The following is a 20,447-nucleotide window of genomic DNA, read 5'->3' on the forward strand; positions in this document are numbered from 1 at the left end:
AAAATGCTTTTATGGAGGTCCATGGCTCCTGGGTACATGGTTTGGTGAGTCTTGCTCTAAATTTTGGAGTACAAGATCTAGAAATCTAGACAGTCTTTGCATATTTTATGGTACAGTAATGGGGGCAATATGTGCTCCTTTCCGACGTTGTGGTACAGTAATGAGCTCCTTGTTTGCTCATGCTGACCCGTGCAAAGTCACACCTTCAAACTCCGCTGGATGGATGATAGTATCAAAGTATGTCCATGCTTTTTCTTGGATCTAGTGTAGTCCAACTACGTCTTTCCTGTCCTTCATTCCAATTGCGTTTTCATTCTTGTTTGCTTTTTATGTTCTGTTCCTTTCTTATTTCTGCTTACATTGGTTCAGACAATTTTGGAAGAAGATGTAGAAGATCCTGTTTACCAGGTAAGCTCTTGTGACAAATACTATTTATAGCATAGTTTCAACAATTTGCCTTCCTATGAACCAGTTACAAAATATGTGCAACAAATGGGAAACAATGAGCCATAGAATTGAGTTCGCATATATCATAGGTTAAATGTTCACATTGAGAGTGTACCATTGCTATACAATCTAGCTAAAAAAAAAAAATAAGTTGTGGCTTATCCTGCACTGAGTATAATGAGTTAAACATTTTTTTTACATATGCAGATAGGTAAAAATTAAGTGTTGACTGTGAAAAGATTCCAGTGATACATTTACATAGAGATAATCAGATAATCAGAAAGCAGATAATTCAATTGTTAGTGTACATCATGAGATTGGAGACTGAGGGGTCTATTTACTAAGCCTTGAATGGAGATAAAGTACCAACCAACCAGCTCCTAACTGTCATTTTTCAAACACATTCTCATGACATGGCAGTTAGGAGCTGATTGGCTGGTACTTTATCTCTGTTAACGTTATATCCATCCAAGGCTTAGTAAATAGACCCCCAAATGTCCTTTTGAACACGGGGGTAGATAAAGTGGAGAGAGATAAAGTTCCAACCAGTTAGTTCCTGACTGTCATTTTTCAAATACAACTGGTATAATGACAGGAGTTGATTGGTTGGTGCGTTATCTCTCTCCGAAGCTTAGTACATCTACCCCATAGCTTTAGCTCTTCAGGCCCTTATTAATTCTACATTGCTGCTCTGGAAATTCTAATTAATAAATTAAACGTTATATGCAAATTCTACAACTCTTGCACCATTCCCATATATCCATGTAGCGAATCTCGAATATAACAATATACGTCAATCAGTTCCTCTAAGTTCAGAGAAGATAATACGATATGGCTGTCTCAGTCGGAGCCTGTAGTTCTCTTTTGTAGTCGCGCAGCACAGTTCAGATTTCCTGTTGTATGAAACACACACAAGCCGAGCAGCAGTCACATTGTTTTAGTATTAATCCAGAATTAATAAGATCAGTGAGCCAAATCAGATTATCTAGATCAAGTACAAGTGACACAGTGGCAATAAGTTAATTTAAATCATTATGCAACGGCATCGCTGTCACATTCGCTGCGTCGGTCTAGCATGTTCTAATCTAGTAAAGTCTGGCCTTGTTACCATAACAAAAAAGGAGATATAATCTTAGTAAATGAGCTACATATTAGAAGTCAATTGAATTGTTAGACCTTTAAAATAAGCAGCGAAACCAGTTATTTATTTGGAAGGGTCCGCCATTATGCCGCAGTTCTGTTAACACGCAATACCGCTTGGACTCAGAAGTCACATTTTGGAAAAAGGCATTACACCATCACTTATAATACAGTATCACAATATTACAACCAGAAGACTTTTATTATGTTTATTTATTGAGTTTAACAACAGTTGATTTACTAAAAGGCTTCATTTTAAAGTCGCCAATTATCAGCGATTTTGCCTGCTGATTTAAAACAGCAATACCATTACTGTAAGTGAAAAACACACCTAATTTCTATCTTAATAGTATTGTTGTTCTAAATTCCACGGGCAAAAACACAGATAATCCACGAATGTAAAACGCCGGTGTCGAAGTAAATCAGCCCCTTTGCGTTAAAGTTGCAGAAAGGAATTGTCCACATTTGGAAAACGCCCCTCTATTGTAGATGCACCCCCTACAGCATTAATTAGGTGGAGGTGTTGGGAAAAGTTTGGAGCCAATCAGATCGGGTGTTACAATCGCATACTTCCTCCCATCGGTAACACACTTGTATGCCGTAAACGGGACATGACTGATGCTTGATACGAGGTAACAGCGTCCTGTATCACTAATATAGGGGGCAAGTACTAAAGTGAAGGAGTTGTTACAAAGTAGGCAATCCCTTTTGGAAGTCATTTATTAGAGTGGAGAACCCAAGTGTCATTGTTCTGTTAATATGGCCCCCCAAAAAAGATCTAGTTCTCAAATGAACGTATCATAAACAGTAGGTGACAATCAGGGAGCAAAAAGATATTCTGGGTACGGGTACTTTGCACAAGCTGTACCCCTCTGGCCAAGTCCACCCTGTATTTATAATGTTTCCCAAAAATACTTTTAATGTTGAAAATGTTACCTGCGCATTTAATGTAACTGTTATGTATTTACTGTGGTTAAAGTTCTACATCATACGGTACTTATATAACTCTGAAAGCCGCATAAAGAACCACCTGTATGCTTTTGAAATTCACTCGTTTTCCGCTTTTCTTGACTAAATACCTGAATTTTCCGTCTTCTCTATTTTTCCTGCTGTCGCTTCTGCTCTCTCTATCTCTCCTTTGCGGGACTACGTTATAGTACATAGTGTTCGAAGCTGGCCACGAGTCCATACGTGATCCAGACAGTGAAGAAAGCATATACCAGGTATATATGGAGGGGGAAACTGGAGGTTGTTAAACAAAAATGCTTTGATCCAAAGTCGTTGCTGCTAATTTGGGCAATTGTATCAGCGAAATGTTTATTACAGTTCAAATAAACCCCATGGAGGGGGATTTATCAAACCTTCTCAAGACAGTAATAGGCAACCTAATAGATATGGAGGCCACATTAGATGGCCCACTAACCTTCAATAGTTCCTGACATTGCTCATTATCTCAGCAGTAGTTTAAATTTAATACATTTAATTAATGAAAAGAATGCGTATCTGTAATAGCATATTGGTGGCACTTCTACATATGCATTACAAGCTGCAACAAACACATCTGATAACAAAGCAGGAAGGTGTTGCCTATAGCAACCAATCAGATTATAGCTATTGCTTCTCTTGTACATTCTATAAAACGATAGCTACATTCTGATTGGTTGCTATGGGCAATACATTTTCTTGTCCTCTTTAGAAGGCTTAATAAATCTCCCTCCAAGCACATTTTTATTTAATGCATTTGTGATGTCATTTGTGGGATATTTGCTCATCTTTAAGACTCATTGATTTAACAGGGTTGGTAGAAATAGTTGTGCAAATGAATGCTAAAAAGACGAGAATGGTATTTTTCTACCAGTTGGGTACGGAAATGTTTTTTCCCTGTTCCCAGTGAAGTGCACACATCACACAAAGACAGGGAATGCAACCATTGTGTGACATCACAGTGCCTCGTGCCTCACTGATGTCATTGAGTACCTAGTGGATTGGATTGGCTGAATTCTCATGTACGTTGCTTCCACAAATGGCTCCCACCACTCTGCGTAGGGGAGTGTGACACGTTAAAGGATTTACTATTTACATTTAAATGACAACCCAGGTGACAAATGCTTTTCATTGAAAAAAATATTCAATCAACTTCATTTATAACTACATGGCTGCGCAAGGTGCAAGAGGCATGTCAGATTATCATGAGAGATGTATTCAGCCATGGACGCAAACACTTTGATATTCTAGTGTTCCAGATTTCTATAATAATTTATATAATAATTTTTTTTTTTAATAAAAAAAAAATACAGAAAAATCACTGAAGCACCTTTTTCTTGTACTTTCTTGTGAATTTAAAAAAAACAGTCAAAGGTCACTAGCAGCAAATACAGTAAAGTTCATTTAAGTAAATACATTTCTATTTGTGCATATACTGTACATCTATTTATCGCCATACTTACTGTAGGTGCACACCAACATTTCACATCACATAAAGGCCCTGATTCAGAGCCGGACGCTCTGACCAGAGCGCTCGCTCTGAATCAGGGCCCTCCTCCATTAAAATGGAGCGTCCTCCTGGATGCTCGTATAGCTGTGGGTCACCACCCACAGCATATACGAGCGTCCAAAAAGATGGTCGAGATGGTCTTGACCATCGCGACCATCGGACTTGCGAGTGAAACCCTGCGGTCGGGTTTCCCAGCCACAAGCCCTGGAGTGATTTTGGCTCTATCAGAGCCAAAATCACTCCCACTGACATCACTAGTGATGTCAGTGGGGCCGGCTTCAGACGGTAGGCGTTCCCATGGGAACGCCTCCGTCTAGGAGGCACGCCCCCGGCACGCCCACCAAAGGGGGCGTGCTGTCACTCACCATCGACAGCACGCCCCCTTTGGTGCGAGACCCCGAGCGACGGATTCCCCATCGCTCGCCGGGTCTCGCTCATGCGCACGACGGAGCTCCCTCCGTCGTGCGCATGCGCAGTGGGGAACATCGACCCACTTGCGAGCGTACTGCCGCTTGCGAGTGGGTCTGAATGACCCCCAAAGTCCCTTTGGGGCTGTTGGTGGAATCTCTTGTTTGCTAACAAAATTGCATTGTGGAAAAAATCATCCCCATTATTATATTAAACTTTCAAATTTCTTTCTCTTAAAATACTGTTCTTCCAGCCTGACTTATGTCAGAAATGAATCATAAGGGGGGTATCCAATTACCTCGCCCGGGGCTATTAAATTAGCCCCGAAGTCGGCCTGACGCTGGCACCTATCGGGTTTTTTTTTTCAGCACTTGATGTGTCCAGAAAAAGAATCCACGATAATTGAAGTTTTTTCACCTGAAAAAAAGGCGAAAACACATAGGTCTGCGAGTTTATCGTGGCACCTATGCGTTTTCGGGAGAACTATCCTATTATTTTGACTGAAATAATAGGATAGGGTGAAAAAAAACATCGTCGAAAATCGGAGATTTTTTGACGAACACGGGGCTCAATTAGCGCACGAACAAGGTTCGGGGCTAATTGGATACCGCTCCAAGAGTGAGGGGACGTCAGCACGTAATTACATGTAGTCCTTTAGTTTCATATTTTTGTTACATGGATATTTCTGTTACATAGATATTTTTGCGTGTATAAATGTATGTACCCGCATCATCAGATGCGTCTAGTTGTTACCAAAGCTGTTCCGCCAAGAGAGTAAGACTGCTCCCGATTACCGGCACCTCCTGAATGCCAATAAAAATCCCACCCAATCAGAAGATGTCTATTTTAATCATTTATTCATTTCTTGTGACAAATTTACAAGCTTACATTTAGCTAAGAAACACCCCTGACCTACCCACCTACTGCCATGCTAAATTTGGCTGGACTGGTCATCTGGCCAGCCGGCATGCAGAGAGATGGTGCGTGCTGCAAGGCCATGCTCCCCGGACTCAAAACAGTCCCCTGTGAAGAGTGGCCACTCCCGTTTCCTGTGAGTGCGCTCCTGTGGTTACGGATGCAGTAAGGGATGCCTGGGAGGAATTACAGCCCCAGTTCATCCTTGCACCCCAGTAGAAGCTACCTTTCTGGCACACAGATTAATGTGCAGTCAAGTCCGGCACTACCACTAAATGAATCCAAGTGTTTCCTTATGACGCCAGGGTTTAAGGGGGAGTTTTATCAAACCTTCTACAGAGGACAAGTGGAGATGTTGCCCATAGCAACCAATCCGATTGTAGGTATAGTTTAGTATATTCTGCAAAATGATAGATACAATCTGTGCTATGTGGAACACCTCCACTCGTCCTCTCTAGAAGATATAATAAATCTCCCCCTACAATATTTGAGTGATGTGTACCTCAGAGAGGAGGGGGGGGGGCTTGCTGGGCCCCGCTCACCCCTCTAGCCACAGTTATTCCACCATTGCTTACAGCTTCTCTGACATGAGAGCTCCTCATTGTCCAGACTAAAAACTCCTTAAATCACATTTATTTATGTCAATTATTACTTTTTACTTCAGTGTATTTTTTTCTGTTATGGCCGAGAAGGGGTTTATAGCCCAAAAAAGTGGCTATAAGGAAAATACTTAAGTGAGTGTGTCTTAAAGCATAACTTCACACCATACAGATCATTATGTTTCACAAACATTAATTAAAGGAGAATGGAATAAATATTTGAACTTGAACATTCCAATTATATTAATAAAAAAAGGCTTACTTTTGATTACAGTATATTAAGTCCTTCTCTATAGTATGCCTATGGAGAGTATCCAGTCATCGTCTAATCCAGTGGTTCCCAAACTTTTTTCACGGCTTCCCTAAGCCAAAAGTTTGTCATTGAGAAATTTAGAAAAAATTTAGTAAAGTAAATTGTGCTTACCCGTCATCCTTAGGGTCAGTTATGTGGTGGTGGACAGGTTTGCACTTGAACATAAAGAATTTGAGTTGGTGCTGGACCACCATCCTGAGGCACCCCTGCAAGTGTCCCGAGGCACCCCAGGGTGCCACGGCACACAGTTTAGGAACCACTGGTCTAAGCCATTTTGTCTAGAACAGTAACAACAACATCGCCACCTGCAGGTTCTAAAAACATACCAGTCTTAGATATTAAAGAGGAAACACATCAAATATAAAACAATTCTATGCTGATTAACCGTAGTGGAAAATACACCGTTATCCTAAATAAACAATCAGGATGTGGATTGTATGTTATTTTATGCAACTTTTTAAAAACATTGGGCCTGATTCAGAACGGTTCGCTATTTGCGGTCGTTCGTTCAAAAACAAGGGGTGGCTATTCAAATGATCCGTTCGCAAATTGCAGTCTGTTCACACCTCTAAGTCTGAACGAGCGAGCAAAACATACGCTCGTTTATTTGTTAAAAACGCCCCCTGGCCACTCGCACCATACGTCATGTCCGCTATTTATTAGATTAATCGAGTACATCGACCAGCGTATGAACTGCTCGCTATTCTTGTGGTTGGTGTTTGCTACCACAAATTTGCGAGCAGTTCTGGCTATAAAATAACCCAGTGACGCGGTCAATGACGCTGCTGTATTAATTATGCACACCCATAATACGCCCGTTTTGACCTTTAAGCACGCCTGCGTTCGGATCTCCACTCCCCGTTTTCAAGCACCTTCCCCTGTTACCACCCACATACGCCTCATTCTGTCACTCAAAATAGCAGGCACTCGCTAAATAGCGTACAAACGATTTTTGGCCGCACTGACTGGTTCGCGCATGCGTACTAAAAACCGTACGCATGCGCAGATGTGCAAACATCGCTCGGAACGAGCGTACTGCCGCTAACGAGCGGCTCTGAATGAGGGCCATTGTATTTTATCTTTTTTTCCCTTTTATAATACGAAAAGGCCTCAATTTCACTAGAAGAATAAGTGTAACTGATCTCTAAATACCGATGATGGTGATTTTGTTTTATTTTACAGTTTCGAATTATGTACCAAAAAGCGGAACATAGTCACAATCTAAATAGGTTTTAGAGAGATTCCTATTTAACATTCCGAATGAAATGCAAGTTTTTGATTGGCTGCACAGAAATCATCACACGCGGAAACTAGACAGTAACGGCACATTTTATGGGAATATAATTATAATAATTGCCTTAAGCACTGATTTTCCAAAATAAAATTAGGACTAGCAATTGGAAACGGTAAACACATTTTGTTGACTTTACTATTATCACCGTTTCTCATTATAAATACATGTAAATATATATATAAAAAAATATATATCTTAATGCAACGTAACCATTTGGTTGATATGCAGTAATTATAGATTAGATGCATGGTTATCACTGAGATGTTCCGTAGTGATATATGATTTTGCTAGTCTCATTGTACCAAATAGAATGTGTTCTGTTTAATGTGGAATTCAATATGACAAGATCCTGGGGTACAACTGTAACAGGCTCTACTGTATAACAAGAATCAGTTTCTCCAGGGATTTGGCAGAGAGATGTGATAAACCGTCTCCAGTTTTATTGCTCTTTATTTAGCTTTTTAAATATTTAACATACCCAGAAGTAGACAGACAGAATAATTTTGAATATCTTATTTTCTACCCTTATTATTACAAGGTAGAAAATCGGATTTAATACGATAATTTGCAGGAAAAAATATTCACGCACGATGCACAATTTTGCCAAATGCCCATATTTGATAATCAGGTAGAACATAGAGTATTATTATTATTATTATTATTATTACTATTTTTTTATTTTTTTTAAACTCATTTTTATTGAAGCATCAAGTGTCATATACATAAAAGCAAATATCCATGACAAAAGAAAATAATTACAAATAATAGTACAACAATTCGTAGGATTTATAGCATTAGCAAGACTATAAAATGAGGAACCAATAGATTTTTATTATTATTATTATTATTATTATTATTATTATTATGTTGTTGTAAGGTGATCTGCAGTGATGCACAATGGAAAAATAGTATACATAAAACAGGGATAAACAAGGTAGACAAAATCAATACAGATGCAAAATTGAAGCATAGGGAGGGCCCTGTTCATGAAAGCGTTACCATCTAATCCAAAAATGGCACAGCTGAGATAAAAGGATAGAATGGAGAATGGGACAGTTGTGAGCACCAGTGGCTCCTACCTGCAATGTTTGGGGCTTTTGCACCATCTACTTGCTGCTCTGTGCTCCCAATCTGTGCAGCCGGCTTGCGCACATGCGTGGGATCATGTTCCGGCACAAATGGACAAGCAGTACAGGCTTCTAGGGGCTGCATCGGCTGCACAGGGCCATCGTAACGGCATGGGAAGTGCTCACTGCTTTCACAGTTCAGACTGGCAGTCCCGGGGGGGGGGGAGAAAACACCTTCCCATGGCACTGCCTGTCCGGCTGTAAATAGCAGGGAGCGCTTCCCATGGGAAGCCACTGCTAGGCAGTTCTACAGGTGGCTGTTTTTTACCGTAGGAGCTGCATCTCTGCAATTGCTCCACTGGTTGTGAGAGTGGGGATGTAGTTATATGACCGGTGGCCGCAAGGCAATCCCAATGCTGGAACACTGGCTAAGGAGTTATGACAGGCGTCAAGATGCCAACACCTGTCATAATCCTGACGCCGGAAAGTAGAACGACGTGGGGCCGATCGAGGTAAATACGGGCGCTCGTTCTACTTAGCCGCAGGGGGGGAAAAGGGTTAGGTTTAGGGCGCCCCAGGGGGACTTAGGGTTAGGCACCCACCCCCCCGGGAAGGTTAGGGTTTAGGCATCCACGGGGTAGGTTAGTGTTAGGCACTAAGGGGGAAGGTTAGGGCTAGGCACCCCTAAAGGCGGGTTAGGGTATGGGGGGGGGGGAGAGGGAAGGTTAGACTGACTTACTTGCGCTGTCAGCATGCTATCCTGCCGGGCTCTCCCTGTTGGGATTTGAACCGGCGGCTAAACAGCCACCGGTAAAACAATCCCATTCCATGAGAGTGTACCAATGTGTAAGTTTCAATATAGGGGTGGGGTTTTCAGAGAGTGTTTCAATGCATGTGCGAGTCTGACCAGACATGATAAGTGGGTAGTGATACAGGAGAAGTCTCGGGCATGAGAGGCGGCTATCACAGATAAAGTGAGACCCAGGTCACAGTAGGTCTAAGAGTGCATGAGGAATAGTATTTTGAGTATTTTGATAGTTTCAGAGTATGTAAGAGTACTGGTATTGATGTCCTTGTAGGTGAGAGTCAGGGTTTTTGAAGATATGAGGAGCACATGTAGCAAGTTACAGAATGTTGCAGCAGATCGGTGATCAGTGAGAGAGGAAGAATTGTTTTGTAGCACCATTTAAAACTGATTGAAGTGTAATACATGTGTGATAGGAAGGGCTGGTGGAGGTTGCAGTAGTCAAATAAAAAATGAGAGAAGAGTTGCATCTTGGGTAAGGAGACTAAGGGTTGGTATATCAAACCTTCTTTAGAGGATCACGGCCATAACGAGGGAAGTACCAGAGGCGCTGTCGCCCAGGACAGGCACCTGGAACAGCACACTGCCCCCAGTAGCGTATAGGACACTCCGAGCAATGCTTTACTTATTGTGCCGGTGGCCCCACCCTGTTGGCTCTGGGATAATGGAAGATGATATGGTCTAGTTTGCATGTGTTGAGTTTTAGGTAGCTTTAGGTCAACCCAGTGGAGGGAGCAGCGAGACAGTCGGTCACACAGAGGAAAGGTCAGGGGAGGAGAAGTAGAATTTGGTATCGTCAGCATAGAGCTAGTACTAGAGGCCAAATGAGTGCATTAGATAACCAAGAGAAGAGTTCAGAGGTCGGTGAACAGAGTTTTGGGGAACCCCAGTAGTTGTAGTGGAGGAGAGGATGTGCCAGAGGTACTGTAGAGGCGTTGAAAGAACTGTTAGTAAAGCAGGAAGTTAACCAGGAAATAAATGTTTTATGAAGGGCAAATGAGTGAAGGGCCGGTGTGTAGCAGAAGAGGGGGATCGGAAGTGCTCAACGTAGCAGTGAGGTCTAAGAAGATGAGTGCGCGGTGTCTGGAATTTGGAATTATATTTGAAATAATATTGATGTTGTTTTTGCAGTACTGTAATTGGAAAAGTCGTGGACTGTGAGGGAGGAAGGAGGCGATAGTAGAGATGCTGTAGTCAGAAAAACATTTTGCTGGTAGCAAAGAACACTTTTCACTTTTGCCTAGTGTGCCCTGGTTGGTGTTTTGCACCATTGTCTTATTTATAATGGGTGCAGGGCGTGTGGTGCACATGGGCCCCTGGGTCCAGGGGGTCCTGCACCATACGGCCTGCACCCATAATTATACTTACCTCTCCGAAGTCCCGCGTTGGTTGGCGCTGCAGTACAGCAGATATCACTGGGGAAATGGGGCGGCGCATGCGTAATAGAGAGGTTTTTGGGAAGGTGAAGCGGGCACCATGTACTCGGAGCCCTAGGTATAGGCAGTAGACTCTGGCACAGAGTCTGCCGTGCTGACAGAGAGGAGGGGGACATGGAGCCTGCACGCGGGCCCTCTCCTCTCTTAAACCATCTCTGCTTTGCACAGCCTTTTGTGAGTTGTAGTCCGTTATAGAAACGAACATGTAAAAATTAAAGTCAAGTACTGCTTACTGTATCTGTTCATGTAAGATATTGTTCATTTGTAGCTGAAATAATTCACAATTTTGAGGGGACATCGCTAAGTTATTTTTATTTTCTTTTTGATGGTTTTAATATATTAGTCTCCTGCTTTCACATAGGAGGTACTTCTGGGTGGTACAATGGACGCCCATCAAAAGAGTAGGCTGATGCCTATTTTCAGCCTCTTCAGTATTCATTGTACTACTAGCAGGGGTATTCAATTTGGAGCGAAAATTTCGTAATCGGCGAGAAATTTTCGCAGATGACGTCATTTTCGCTGATTTCAATTATCCCGTATTCAATTTCAAAGACTTTTCGCTGGTTCGAAAAGTCTTTGAAAAAAAACGGGGATAACTTCTCACCACTGAATAGGTGGCGAAAAAAATTGGGGTTTAAGGCCCTGATTCAGAGCCGGACGCTCTGACAGAGCGCTTGCTCTGAATCAGGGCGTCCTTTTTTTTTATTTATGGAGCGGCCTCCTGGCCGCTCGCATTGATGTGGGTTGCCACCCACAGCTAATTTGAGCGGCCAGGATGATGGTCGCGATGGTCTTGACCATCGCAACCATTGGGCTTGCGATGAGACCCTTGTGGTAGGGTCTCGTGGCTGCAAGCCCCAGAGAGCTTTCGGCTCTATTTGAGCCGAAAGCTCTCCCACTAACATCACTTGTGATGTCAATGGGGTCGCCCCCAAATGGTAGGCGTTCTCATGGGAATGCCTCTGTCTGGGCAGCCACCCCCCCCGGCCCGCCCACCAAAGGGGGCGTGCTGTCACTCAACATCGACAGCACGCCCCCTTTGGTGCGAGGCCCGTCGCTATCCGGGTCTCGCGCATGCGCACGATGGAGCCGGCTCCGTCGTGCGCATGCACTCTGGGCCACCATCGACCCGGTTGCGAGCACTCAGCACTTGCGACCGGGTCTGAACAAGGCCATAAGGGTGCAGGCTTAAAAAAAATAGCCTGCAACCCTGGGAATGTCAGTTAAAAATAAACAGTGTCAAAAAAGTAAAAAAAAAAAATGGAAAAAAGTGTTTAAAAATGCGGAAATAGGTTCAGGGCTATTCTGCAAGTATGCGGCAGGTGTTTTCTAGAATAGGCTATTAGCGGCAGGTGCATTTTTGCTGAATTTTTGAAAAATTACTTTAAGGACATAAAAATATGCTAGTACCCATTTTCATGTACCCCAAATTTGATGGAACCACTTAAAAAAACAAAAAAAAAATAACCTAAGTGCTCTTCTGCATCACTTCTTCAATGTCGGGAAAAATACACCTGCGACGGCTATTTGAAACCCCAACTTTCATTTGCAGGCTAAAACGGGGGTACCCATAGTGATCTCCCATATTTTGACAGCTTTAGGGGGGTACTACAATTTATTCCAGGTAAATCCCATGTTTTTTCGACGATCCTATTTCGCCAGCTCCCATTCTCGTAGCTTTTTAATTGAATACGGGGATAAAGCGGGCGCACACCCGATACTTTATCCCAGGAAAATCTGCGATATGGAGCGAAAAGTCCAGCACGGACTTTTCGCTCCAAATTGAATACCCCTGTAGGTCTCTTGTTGGAGTATAAAAGCTTGCTGGGTACACATTAGATGATATGTCGTCCAATATGGCGGATCGGGCCGACATATTGGGCATCGTCTAGTGTGTACGGAGTATTACGCGCTCCCGCTGGTCCCGCTGCAGTGCAGGCCACTCAGAAGATACCTTCAACGACACCAAGCTCCTAGATGCGGTCGCACAATATAATGTTTAGTGTGTACGGCTGACCGACGTATCGTTCGGACGGTCGTGCTGTCGCCCGCGATCCAGGATAGTGTACCCAGGCTCTGTTTGATGAATTACGGGCAAACCTCTAAATGAACAATCTTCGCACCTGAAGCTCATATGCATGTCATCTTTCAACAGGAAATTAAATTTTTTGCATTTAGACGCCCCTAAATGCTGTTTGTCTACATTCAGGGAGCAGCACTTTGTCCCACCATAATTGGCCAAGTTTTGCTCCTTGCAGTTTCCATATATTTAAAGGTGCGTACACACACAACGATGTAAGTAATGATCGATATTCGTTGAACGATTTTCGTCCAGTTTTTCCCTTGAAAAAGTGAACGAAACTCGTTTTACAAAGTAGTTGGTTTTACTTTACTTAATAAACGTTTTCTGTGTGTTGAAGGAAAAATGTTGCAACTTCTATTGAAAATCGTTCAGCTGGCCAGTCTGACTGAACTACAAACTACAATCGACAAACGTGAACGCACATGAACGATAATCGTTCATCGTTTGTTTTACACTTAACGATTTTTTGAACGATTGAACGATAATGACGTCGTTATAGTTAAATTGTTCAAAAAATCGTTGTGTGTGTACGCACCTTAAGAGTTAAATATAAGCAAGTAAATAGGTAGGCTGTAACATACTGTATGTATTAATTATATACACTGTACTTGGACAGTATGTGTAGACATAGAATTTTCATATTTTGTTGAAAGGCAAAGTTGGAATCCCATTATAAACACTTTGCTGCATTTGTCCGTGCTAAGCAATATGCTTCCCTGTACAAACAGGCACAAAACAGTACATAAATAGTTATAAAATATTTCAGAAAGTGAAGAATCTGCATTTGCGCTGACCACCTGTAGTTTTCCAGCTTTGAAACAGATTGTGATTATCCAAAACATTATTCTAGAAAGAGAGTTTGGAAATCTGTAGCTCTCTGAAAACTGCATGCTGGGTCTTGTGGTTCCACAGCATCTGGGAAGCCACACAGGCTGCCTTTACCTGTTCTAGGATGTATCTCATCACTGCTAAACATTACTTCCCAGAGTGTATTTTTATTTTTAACACCTTATTATTAATATATTCACTGAAGATTGTTTTTCTGTTCTGCACCCCCCAAAAAATTTGTTTTAACTGACATCGGCATAGTAAATTGTCTGGGGATAAAGCAGAACTCGTTATGTGTCTCACAGAAAGCCCCTAATTAGCTGATAACAGATGTGGATTATGTATTGTTCCTGGCTTGGATCGTTTCACTTACATGACAAAATTTGCTTTGCAGAATGTGATTTAAATGATAATTCAAATGCAAAAGAGCCACTTAATAAACTGCTGCCTGGTTAGCACACACCTGGTGCGTACTACAACTTAATTGTGTCTAAGGCACATATACTCTAGATAGTCCTATTAATTGCTTTTTAAAAAGGACCTTGGGCATTTTATAAACTTTAGTCTGGGAACTCATGGGCGATTTTGTCGCTGGCATAGATTACAAAATGTTTTAATGATACCACTGATTTCTTAGACATTTTTTACTGTTAAAAAAAAAAAAAAGATTTTCCAGCCTGAGATGAAAAAAATTACAATGTGATAAAACCAAGCTGAGAGACAGATCGCTGTTTGCAGATGTTGTTAATGTGATTAAATTGGAACTTTAGTACAAATAGTAAAAAAAGTTGTAAAACTAACATTAAATGGATACATATCTCATATAAAGCAATAGATCATTGAATGGTGGGGGTTAGGCCCTCTGAAAACTAATCGCATCTCAAGATAATCATTACCAGTCAGATCAATGTGGCAACATGGTATTCATAGTTTAGGAGTCTGACATAGCTGAGGATATGGGTTAGCTTCATGAACCTTACTACCACTTTCACCAATCTTCTGACCCTAAAAGGGTCATTCAGCAGAATATAAAAATCCTTTTAGATACAGGAGTATTGATGAATGTAAATACATGTATGTCTTCATGTATTTACTTTCATGCCTAACTTTGTACGTCATTCCCAATGTGCACACTGACAGTGTGATAGTTGTTTATAATTTTTTTATTACAGAATTGCATATACATCCTATGATACAGGAGATATGCTCAGGAGACCTGAAAGGGTGGATGTGTCTCTGGACTCCTGATTAACTGTGCTAGCTAGGGAATTATTTTTCAAAGGAGCAATATTTGTATGCTCATACTAAGTTTACATTTTTAGAACTCGGTGTTAGGTAAAATCAATTTTGTGCTTGATGGCAAATTGTATTTTCCAGGATCATGGCCATGGGATCTAGCGATGACCCTACCTAGGCATGGCTGCACCTCTGTTTGTACTGTAGGATTCTCATAGGTATGATTCGTTGATGATGTTTTTTAACATGGGAGAGGATAAATGCCATGCTTATGATATTTTTTCTCGCAGCTCAGTGAGAATCATCTTAATATCGTTTAATCACTTTATTATTAGTGCCCAGCTGGAGTTTAAGACTTTAAAATGAACATCAATGAAAGTGCAGTAAGTACCAAAACCTTCAGAAAAACAGGTGGAATGCAATACACGTTTGCCTGTCAAATGCTCTGGTCTTCCTTCTTTGATTAACAATGTGTTCGAGTAACAATTATTAGAAGAATTTATTGATTTAATTTTTTTAAAAACGATGTTATAGTCGTAGAAAATATTACAAAATATTGTCCAATCTATTACTACATATGCAACAGAGTGGGCTTAAATACTCCAAATTTTGCAGAAATATAGACATTTCCTGTCACTCATACTGGGCTGATTTGTCATGAGCTGACCTAGTATGGTGGCATCGAGAGACCAATATTTCCTAGACATTTTGGGTAGAGAGTAAATTAGGAAATTGTGGTTCTGGAACTTGGTAAGGATGTCGAGATCAAAAATTTAGATGGATGTAAAACTTAGAGCTGGACCTTTGAATTAAAAATGCAGACGAAATATGTTCAGTAAAAATGTTGCATTTATGTGTTTATTGTGACTGCACATATCTACATACAGCTCCATAAAAACACAGAAATGTGTCTGCATAAAGATACATTTAAAGCACTACAAGATACAATTTAAGCTTACCACAATGTAGTAGTAGCAGCATACATGGCAAGTTCTTACAGGTCCCTCCCTATGTTAGTACGACCCTTCGCTCCTTTATGTTCCAACTCTACAGACATACGGAGATGCAAGTCAAGGCTATTCAAAAATCCTAATACAGGTGTATGCATAAGCTTTTTTTTATGCCCAGTCGCAGTACTAAAATGTGCATTTTATACAAAAGAATAGCTTGCATCCAGCTCTAAATGAGCCTCTATGTATACACCATACAGACCCTCTATGTGCGTTAGGTCTCAGGCGACTCTGCTGCGCCAAATGTCTTTCTCGCTCAAAATATGCATCTTATTTGCAACAATGAAACAACTGGAAGCAACAAAACTACTCAGATTGCACTGACCAATTTGTTGTGCAACATATATATGTCTATGTGCCAATGAGGCTGAACCCGTATGCGAAGTGCTATGATACAAGCAACCACGGCTTTTTGTCACGCCAAGTGACGTTGTGCTTCATCTACGACTTTGTAAATGTTGAAAACTAATTCCTGTGCGGGTATAGTCACAGCCTAGCATCTCTAGTACACTGTGAGTGGTGTTTCACTGTGTCTGAGACGCAAAATGTAAAGGAAAATTTTCCACGCTACACCACTTATTTTGGCTCAATCATGCCGGTCGTGTCACGTCATATGGCGTCTAGAGGTGTATGTGCACATATCTCTATTGTTACCATTTTTCTTAGTTCTATATTTGTTTTTTATGTTTACAGTGTGTACAGATGTGTCTCCACTCACATTTGTGGGGTTATTTTTCCTGAGTTTTTCGCATTGTATCTGCACACAAAGTCGCTTACAGTGTACCAGGCACACTATGGGGGTCATTCAGACCCAGTCGCAAGTGCTGAGCGCTCGCAAGTGCTGAGCGCTCGCACTGGGCATGCGCACGTCGGAGCCGGCTCCAACATGCGCATTCGCGAGACTCGGCTAGCGACGGGCGCTCCGTCGCTAGGGGTCTCGCACCAAAGGGGGTGAGCTGTCGATGGTGAGTAATAGCTCGCCCCGTTTGGGAGGCGGGCAGGGGGCGTGGCCAGGCAAATGAAGGCGTTCCCGAAGGAACGCTTGCCGTTTGGGGGCGGCCCCACTGACATCAGCAGTGATGTCAGTGGGGAGCTTCCTGCTCGATCAGATCCCTGGGGCTTGCGAGTGTCGAGACTCAACCTTAGGGTCTCGTCGCAAGCCCCGATGGTCAAGACCATCGCGACCATCACCCTGGTCGGTCACTAGAGCTGTGGGTGGTAACCCACAGCTTAGCGATCGACCAAGAGGCGGCACTACAAGATGCAAGCGGCCGCCCTCATTCAGAACGACGACTTGCATCTAACGACCGCCTCTGAATGAGGTCCTATATTAGTACTTTTGTTAGGAATTGTTATATAGTTGCAGATTAAGCACAGTGATACGTGACCGGAGACATGGCGTGGTTCGCTTGTATCGGAACTTTGTCTTTTGCCTTTTTACCCAGATTAGAGATTGAGTCGCAGACAGAAGTACATTACATTGCAGCGTCAGTACTCAGTGTACCCTCACATTGTTCTTTTGTCACATTAGAGATGAAAGTGTCTAAAATAGACCCATTAGTCACTACACGGAGCTACAGGGTTGTTCATCTGCACAATGTCGCTAAGAGAACGCCGTGACACCGTATGCCAGACAGATTGATATGTGGTGTATAACCTGCACTAACAATTGCAGATGGGGGGAGGGGGGTTTTCAATGAGGAAACTCCCATTTTATGCCGCCATATTTATTTCTATAGACATGATTAAATAGAGCATTTGGAACGGCAACTGAAATATACATTGCAGAGACCACCGCTCACAACTGTAGGCATACGAGGAAAACATGTTTGGTTTTTTATTTTGTTCATTGAATTTTTTCAATGAATTACAGAACATAGCAAACATTTTATATATAGATAAGGTCAGAAATTAGAAATAACAGAACGGATATAAATAGACATTTGAAAAGACACCTAACAATAAGGAGTGCGAGATGATCGCTATTGAGGTGCATACACACACAACGATTTTTTGAACGATTATCGATAATGATATCGTTTATCATTCAATCGTTGAAAAAATCGTTCACTTTCTGAGTTAAAACGATGAACGTTTATCGTTCATGCGCGTTCACGTTTGTAGTTCAGTCAGACTGACCAACTCAACGATTTTCAGTAAAGGAATATGGAAAAATCGTTTGTAGTTAAAAAAAATCGTTCATTACATTTAGTAAATGAATGATTTTAGTAAACGATTTTTGTTCATTGTTCCCTTGAAAAATACTGTAAATCGTTTACTAAAATCGTTCATTTACAAAATTGTTGTGTATGCAGTTTAAGGTTACAGTATTCACAGATGAATTATTAAAGTTAAAGCAGCAATAAGGAGACGTTATTGAGGGGGGGGAGGAAATAAATGGAATGAAGGGGGATGCTATTTAATCAATAATATATTAAAATAAAGCTATATGGTGGTTAAAGGGGGTTCAGCCACAAAGTGGTCTGTCCAAGCCCTCCTGACTCCTATAAAATTGGCAGAGTCATCATGCAAAATCGAAGATATTCTCTCCATGCGATATGTGGTCCAAATAGCATTGATGGTGGCTGAGATAGACAGGGGTGTGGTCGATTTCCACTGTGACATTTTGCTGAGTTTAAGATATGTTTAATTATTTTCTGCGTTGGTCGAGAGAGATAAAGAATAGGATTAAAAAAACATGTTTTTTAATACTATGGGGTATATTTACTAAAGTGAGAGATTTTAGAAATGGAGATGTTGCCCATAGCAAATATACCCCTAAGTGTGAACGGACGCAACAGTCACATTTCTACATTTATATGTATTATACATATGGATTCATGCGTATAGACACACAGCCCCGTGGTTTTGCTTCCGCTGCCATCATAATAGTATCAGCACTTATACCTGCCACATGCTGGGTACAAAAGGTCCCTCAGAAACAGGCGTCTCTGCGTCCTATGCACGCATCATAATAGCACTGGAGTTAGCTACACGCCCACGAAACGGGACTCTTGCGTGCGTTTGTAATGTAGCTGCCCAACTGTCACCCAGACAAGCCCTTTTCACAAACAGAGAGAAGCGTCCATGCAAGGGTTGCCGACTTTGTGGCTGCTCCTTCCGGGAGGGGGCATCCAGATCGGAATCGCAAGTGGACGTGGCTGGCATTGAGGGTCAGAGGGGGCGTGGCCACGCAATCGCGTCATTTTGCCCCCGCCCCACAATGCAGACATTACCGGCATTGTGAAGCAGAGTCGTGTCACCGCCCCCTTCCCGCTGCAAGGGATTCTCTTGTAACTGCAGAGGGGGGGGGGGGGGCGGAGGGGGCTTTCCTGCATTTCCGGGGGGCCGGGAGGTTCCCAGCCAAATCGGGAGGGTAGGCAGGTATGGGTAATGCACGTCAGGGTGCGTGTGCTCGGTGCAGAGTATGAGCAGTTTGGTAATAATCGATAGATGTGTCCACATATCAACTTGGCTTCAGCTCAGAGTCAGGCCCTGTATTTTCAAACTAGGGGTATATATTTACTAAAGTACGGGCTTTTAGAAGTGGAGATGTTGCCCATAGCAACCAATCAGATTCTACTTATTATTTATCTAGGACCTTTTAGAAGATAATAGCTAGAATCTGATTGGTTGCTATAGGCAACATCTCCACTTTTAAAAACCTGCACTTTAGTAAATATGCCCCCTGGTGACTTTGGGTCTCTGGTAGTAGGGCAAAACCAATGAGCAGCAATACATTTGTCAGCATTTGCAGCATGGACCACATCGCAATTTTTTCCATTCGGTGAATAATGGTAATATGCTTGTTCAGGGCAGAAACATCGCTTTGATCTTCCATAAATATCCCCCGCAGACACCTAACTTGCTGAATATGGCCAATTGCTGGCCAGGCAGATGAGCCGCTCGTGAATATTTCCACATTGTCCCTTGGAATATATTTGCTTTCAGCTTAATGCAGAAAATAGTCAGTCACTCGTTACATTATTGTCCAGGCGAGTATCCATCTCCAGGAGGCGCGAGGTGTCTGCGGAGATCTCACGATTATCATTATTCTAATTATCGTCATAGTACGATCATAGAGGTCACAGCGATGATCTTGTACAGTGGTATGTACCTAGATGAGAGATTTATATACCTAGTATGCAGAGCTCCACTCCGCATAAACACTGTAATATCTGCTTAAATGAAGGCAAATAATAGTCTTTGCATTTTATCCCTGAATTGAAAACACCGGGGCTGAATGGCCATTCAGGGTTTAGAAAGAACTATAATGAAAGGTAATATGTGCAGATACTTACGTTTCCGCGGGTCGTAATGCAAAATATGTAATTCAAGCAGTTATATTTGAATAGAGAAAAGTTCGGCCTGG

The 20,447-nt window shown here is 42.0% G+C and overlaps 1 protein-coding gene across 3 annotated transcripts in view; it reads left to right on the plus strand.

The window, feature by feature from the left end:
• Nucleotides 1-20,447, plus strand: part of DAB1 (DAB adaptor protein 1) — an 862,015-nt gene that overhangs the window by 761,117 nt on the left and 80,451 nt on the right. For all 3 annotated transcript variants that reach the window (XM_088447883.1, XM_088447885.1, XM_088447884.1), the window contains 2 exons: nucleotides 370-408; nucleotides 2,745-2,810. In XM_088447883.1, the coding sequence (XP_088304009.1) occupies nucleotides 370-408; nucleotides 2,745-2,810 (105 nt within the window). The remainder of the gene's footprint in view (nucleotides 1-369; nucleotides 409-2,744; nucleotides 2,811-20,447) is intronic.

Source organism: Taudactylus pleione, unplaced genomic scaffold, assembly GCF_031769625.1.
Source record: "Taudactylus pleione unplaced genomic scaffold, aTauple2 ptg000442l, whole genome shotgun sequence".
NCBI classification, from domain to species: domain Eukaryota; kingdom Metazoa; phylum Chordata; class Amphibia; order Anura; family Myobatrachidae; genus Taudactylus; species Taudactylus pleione.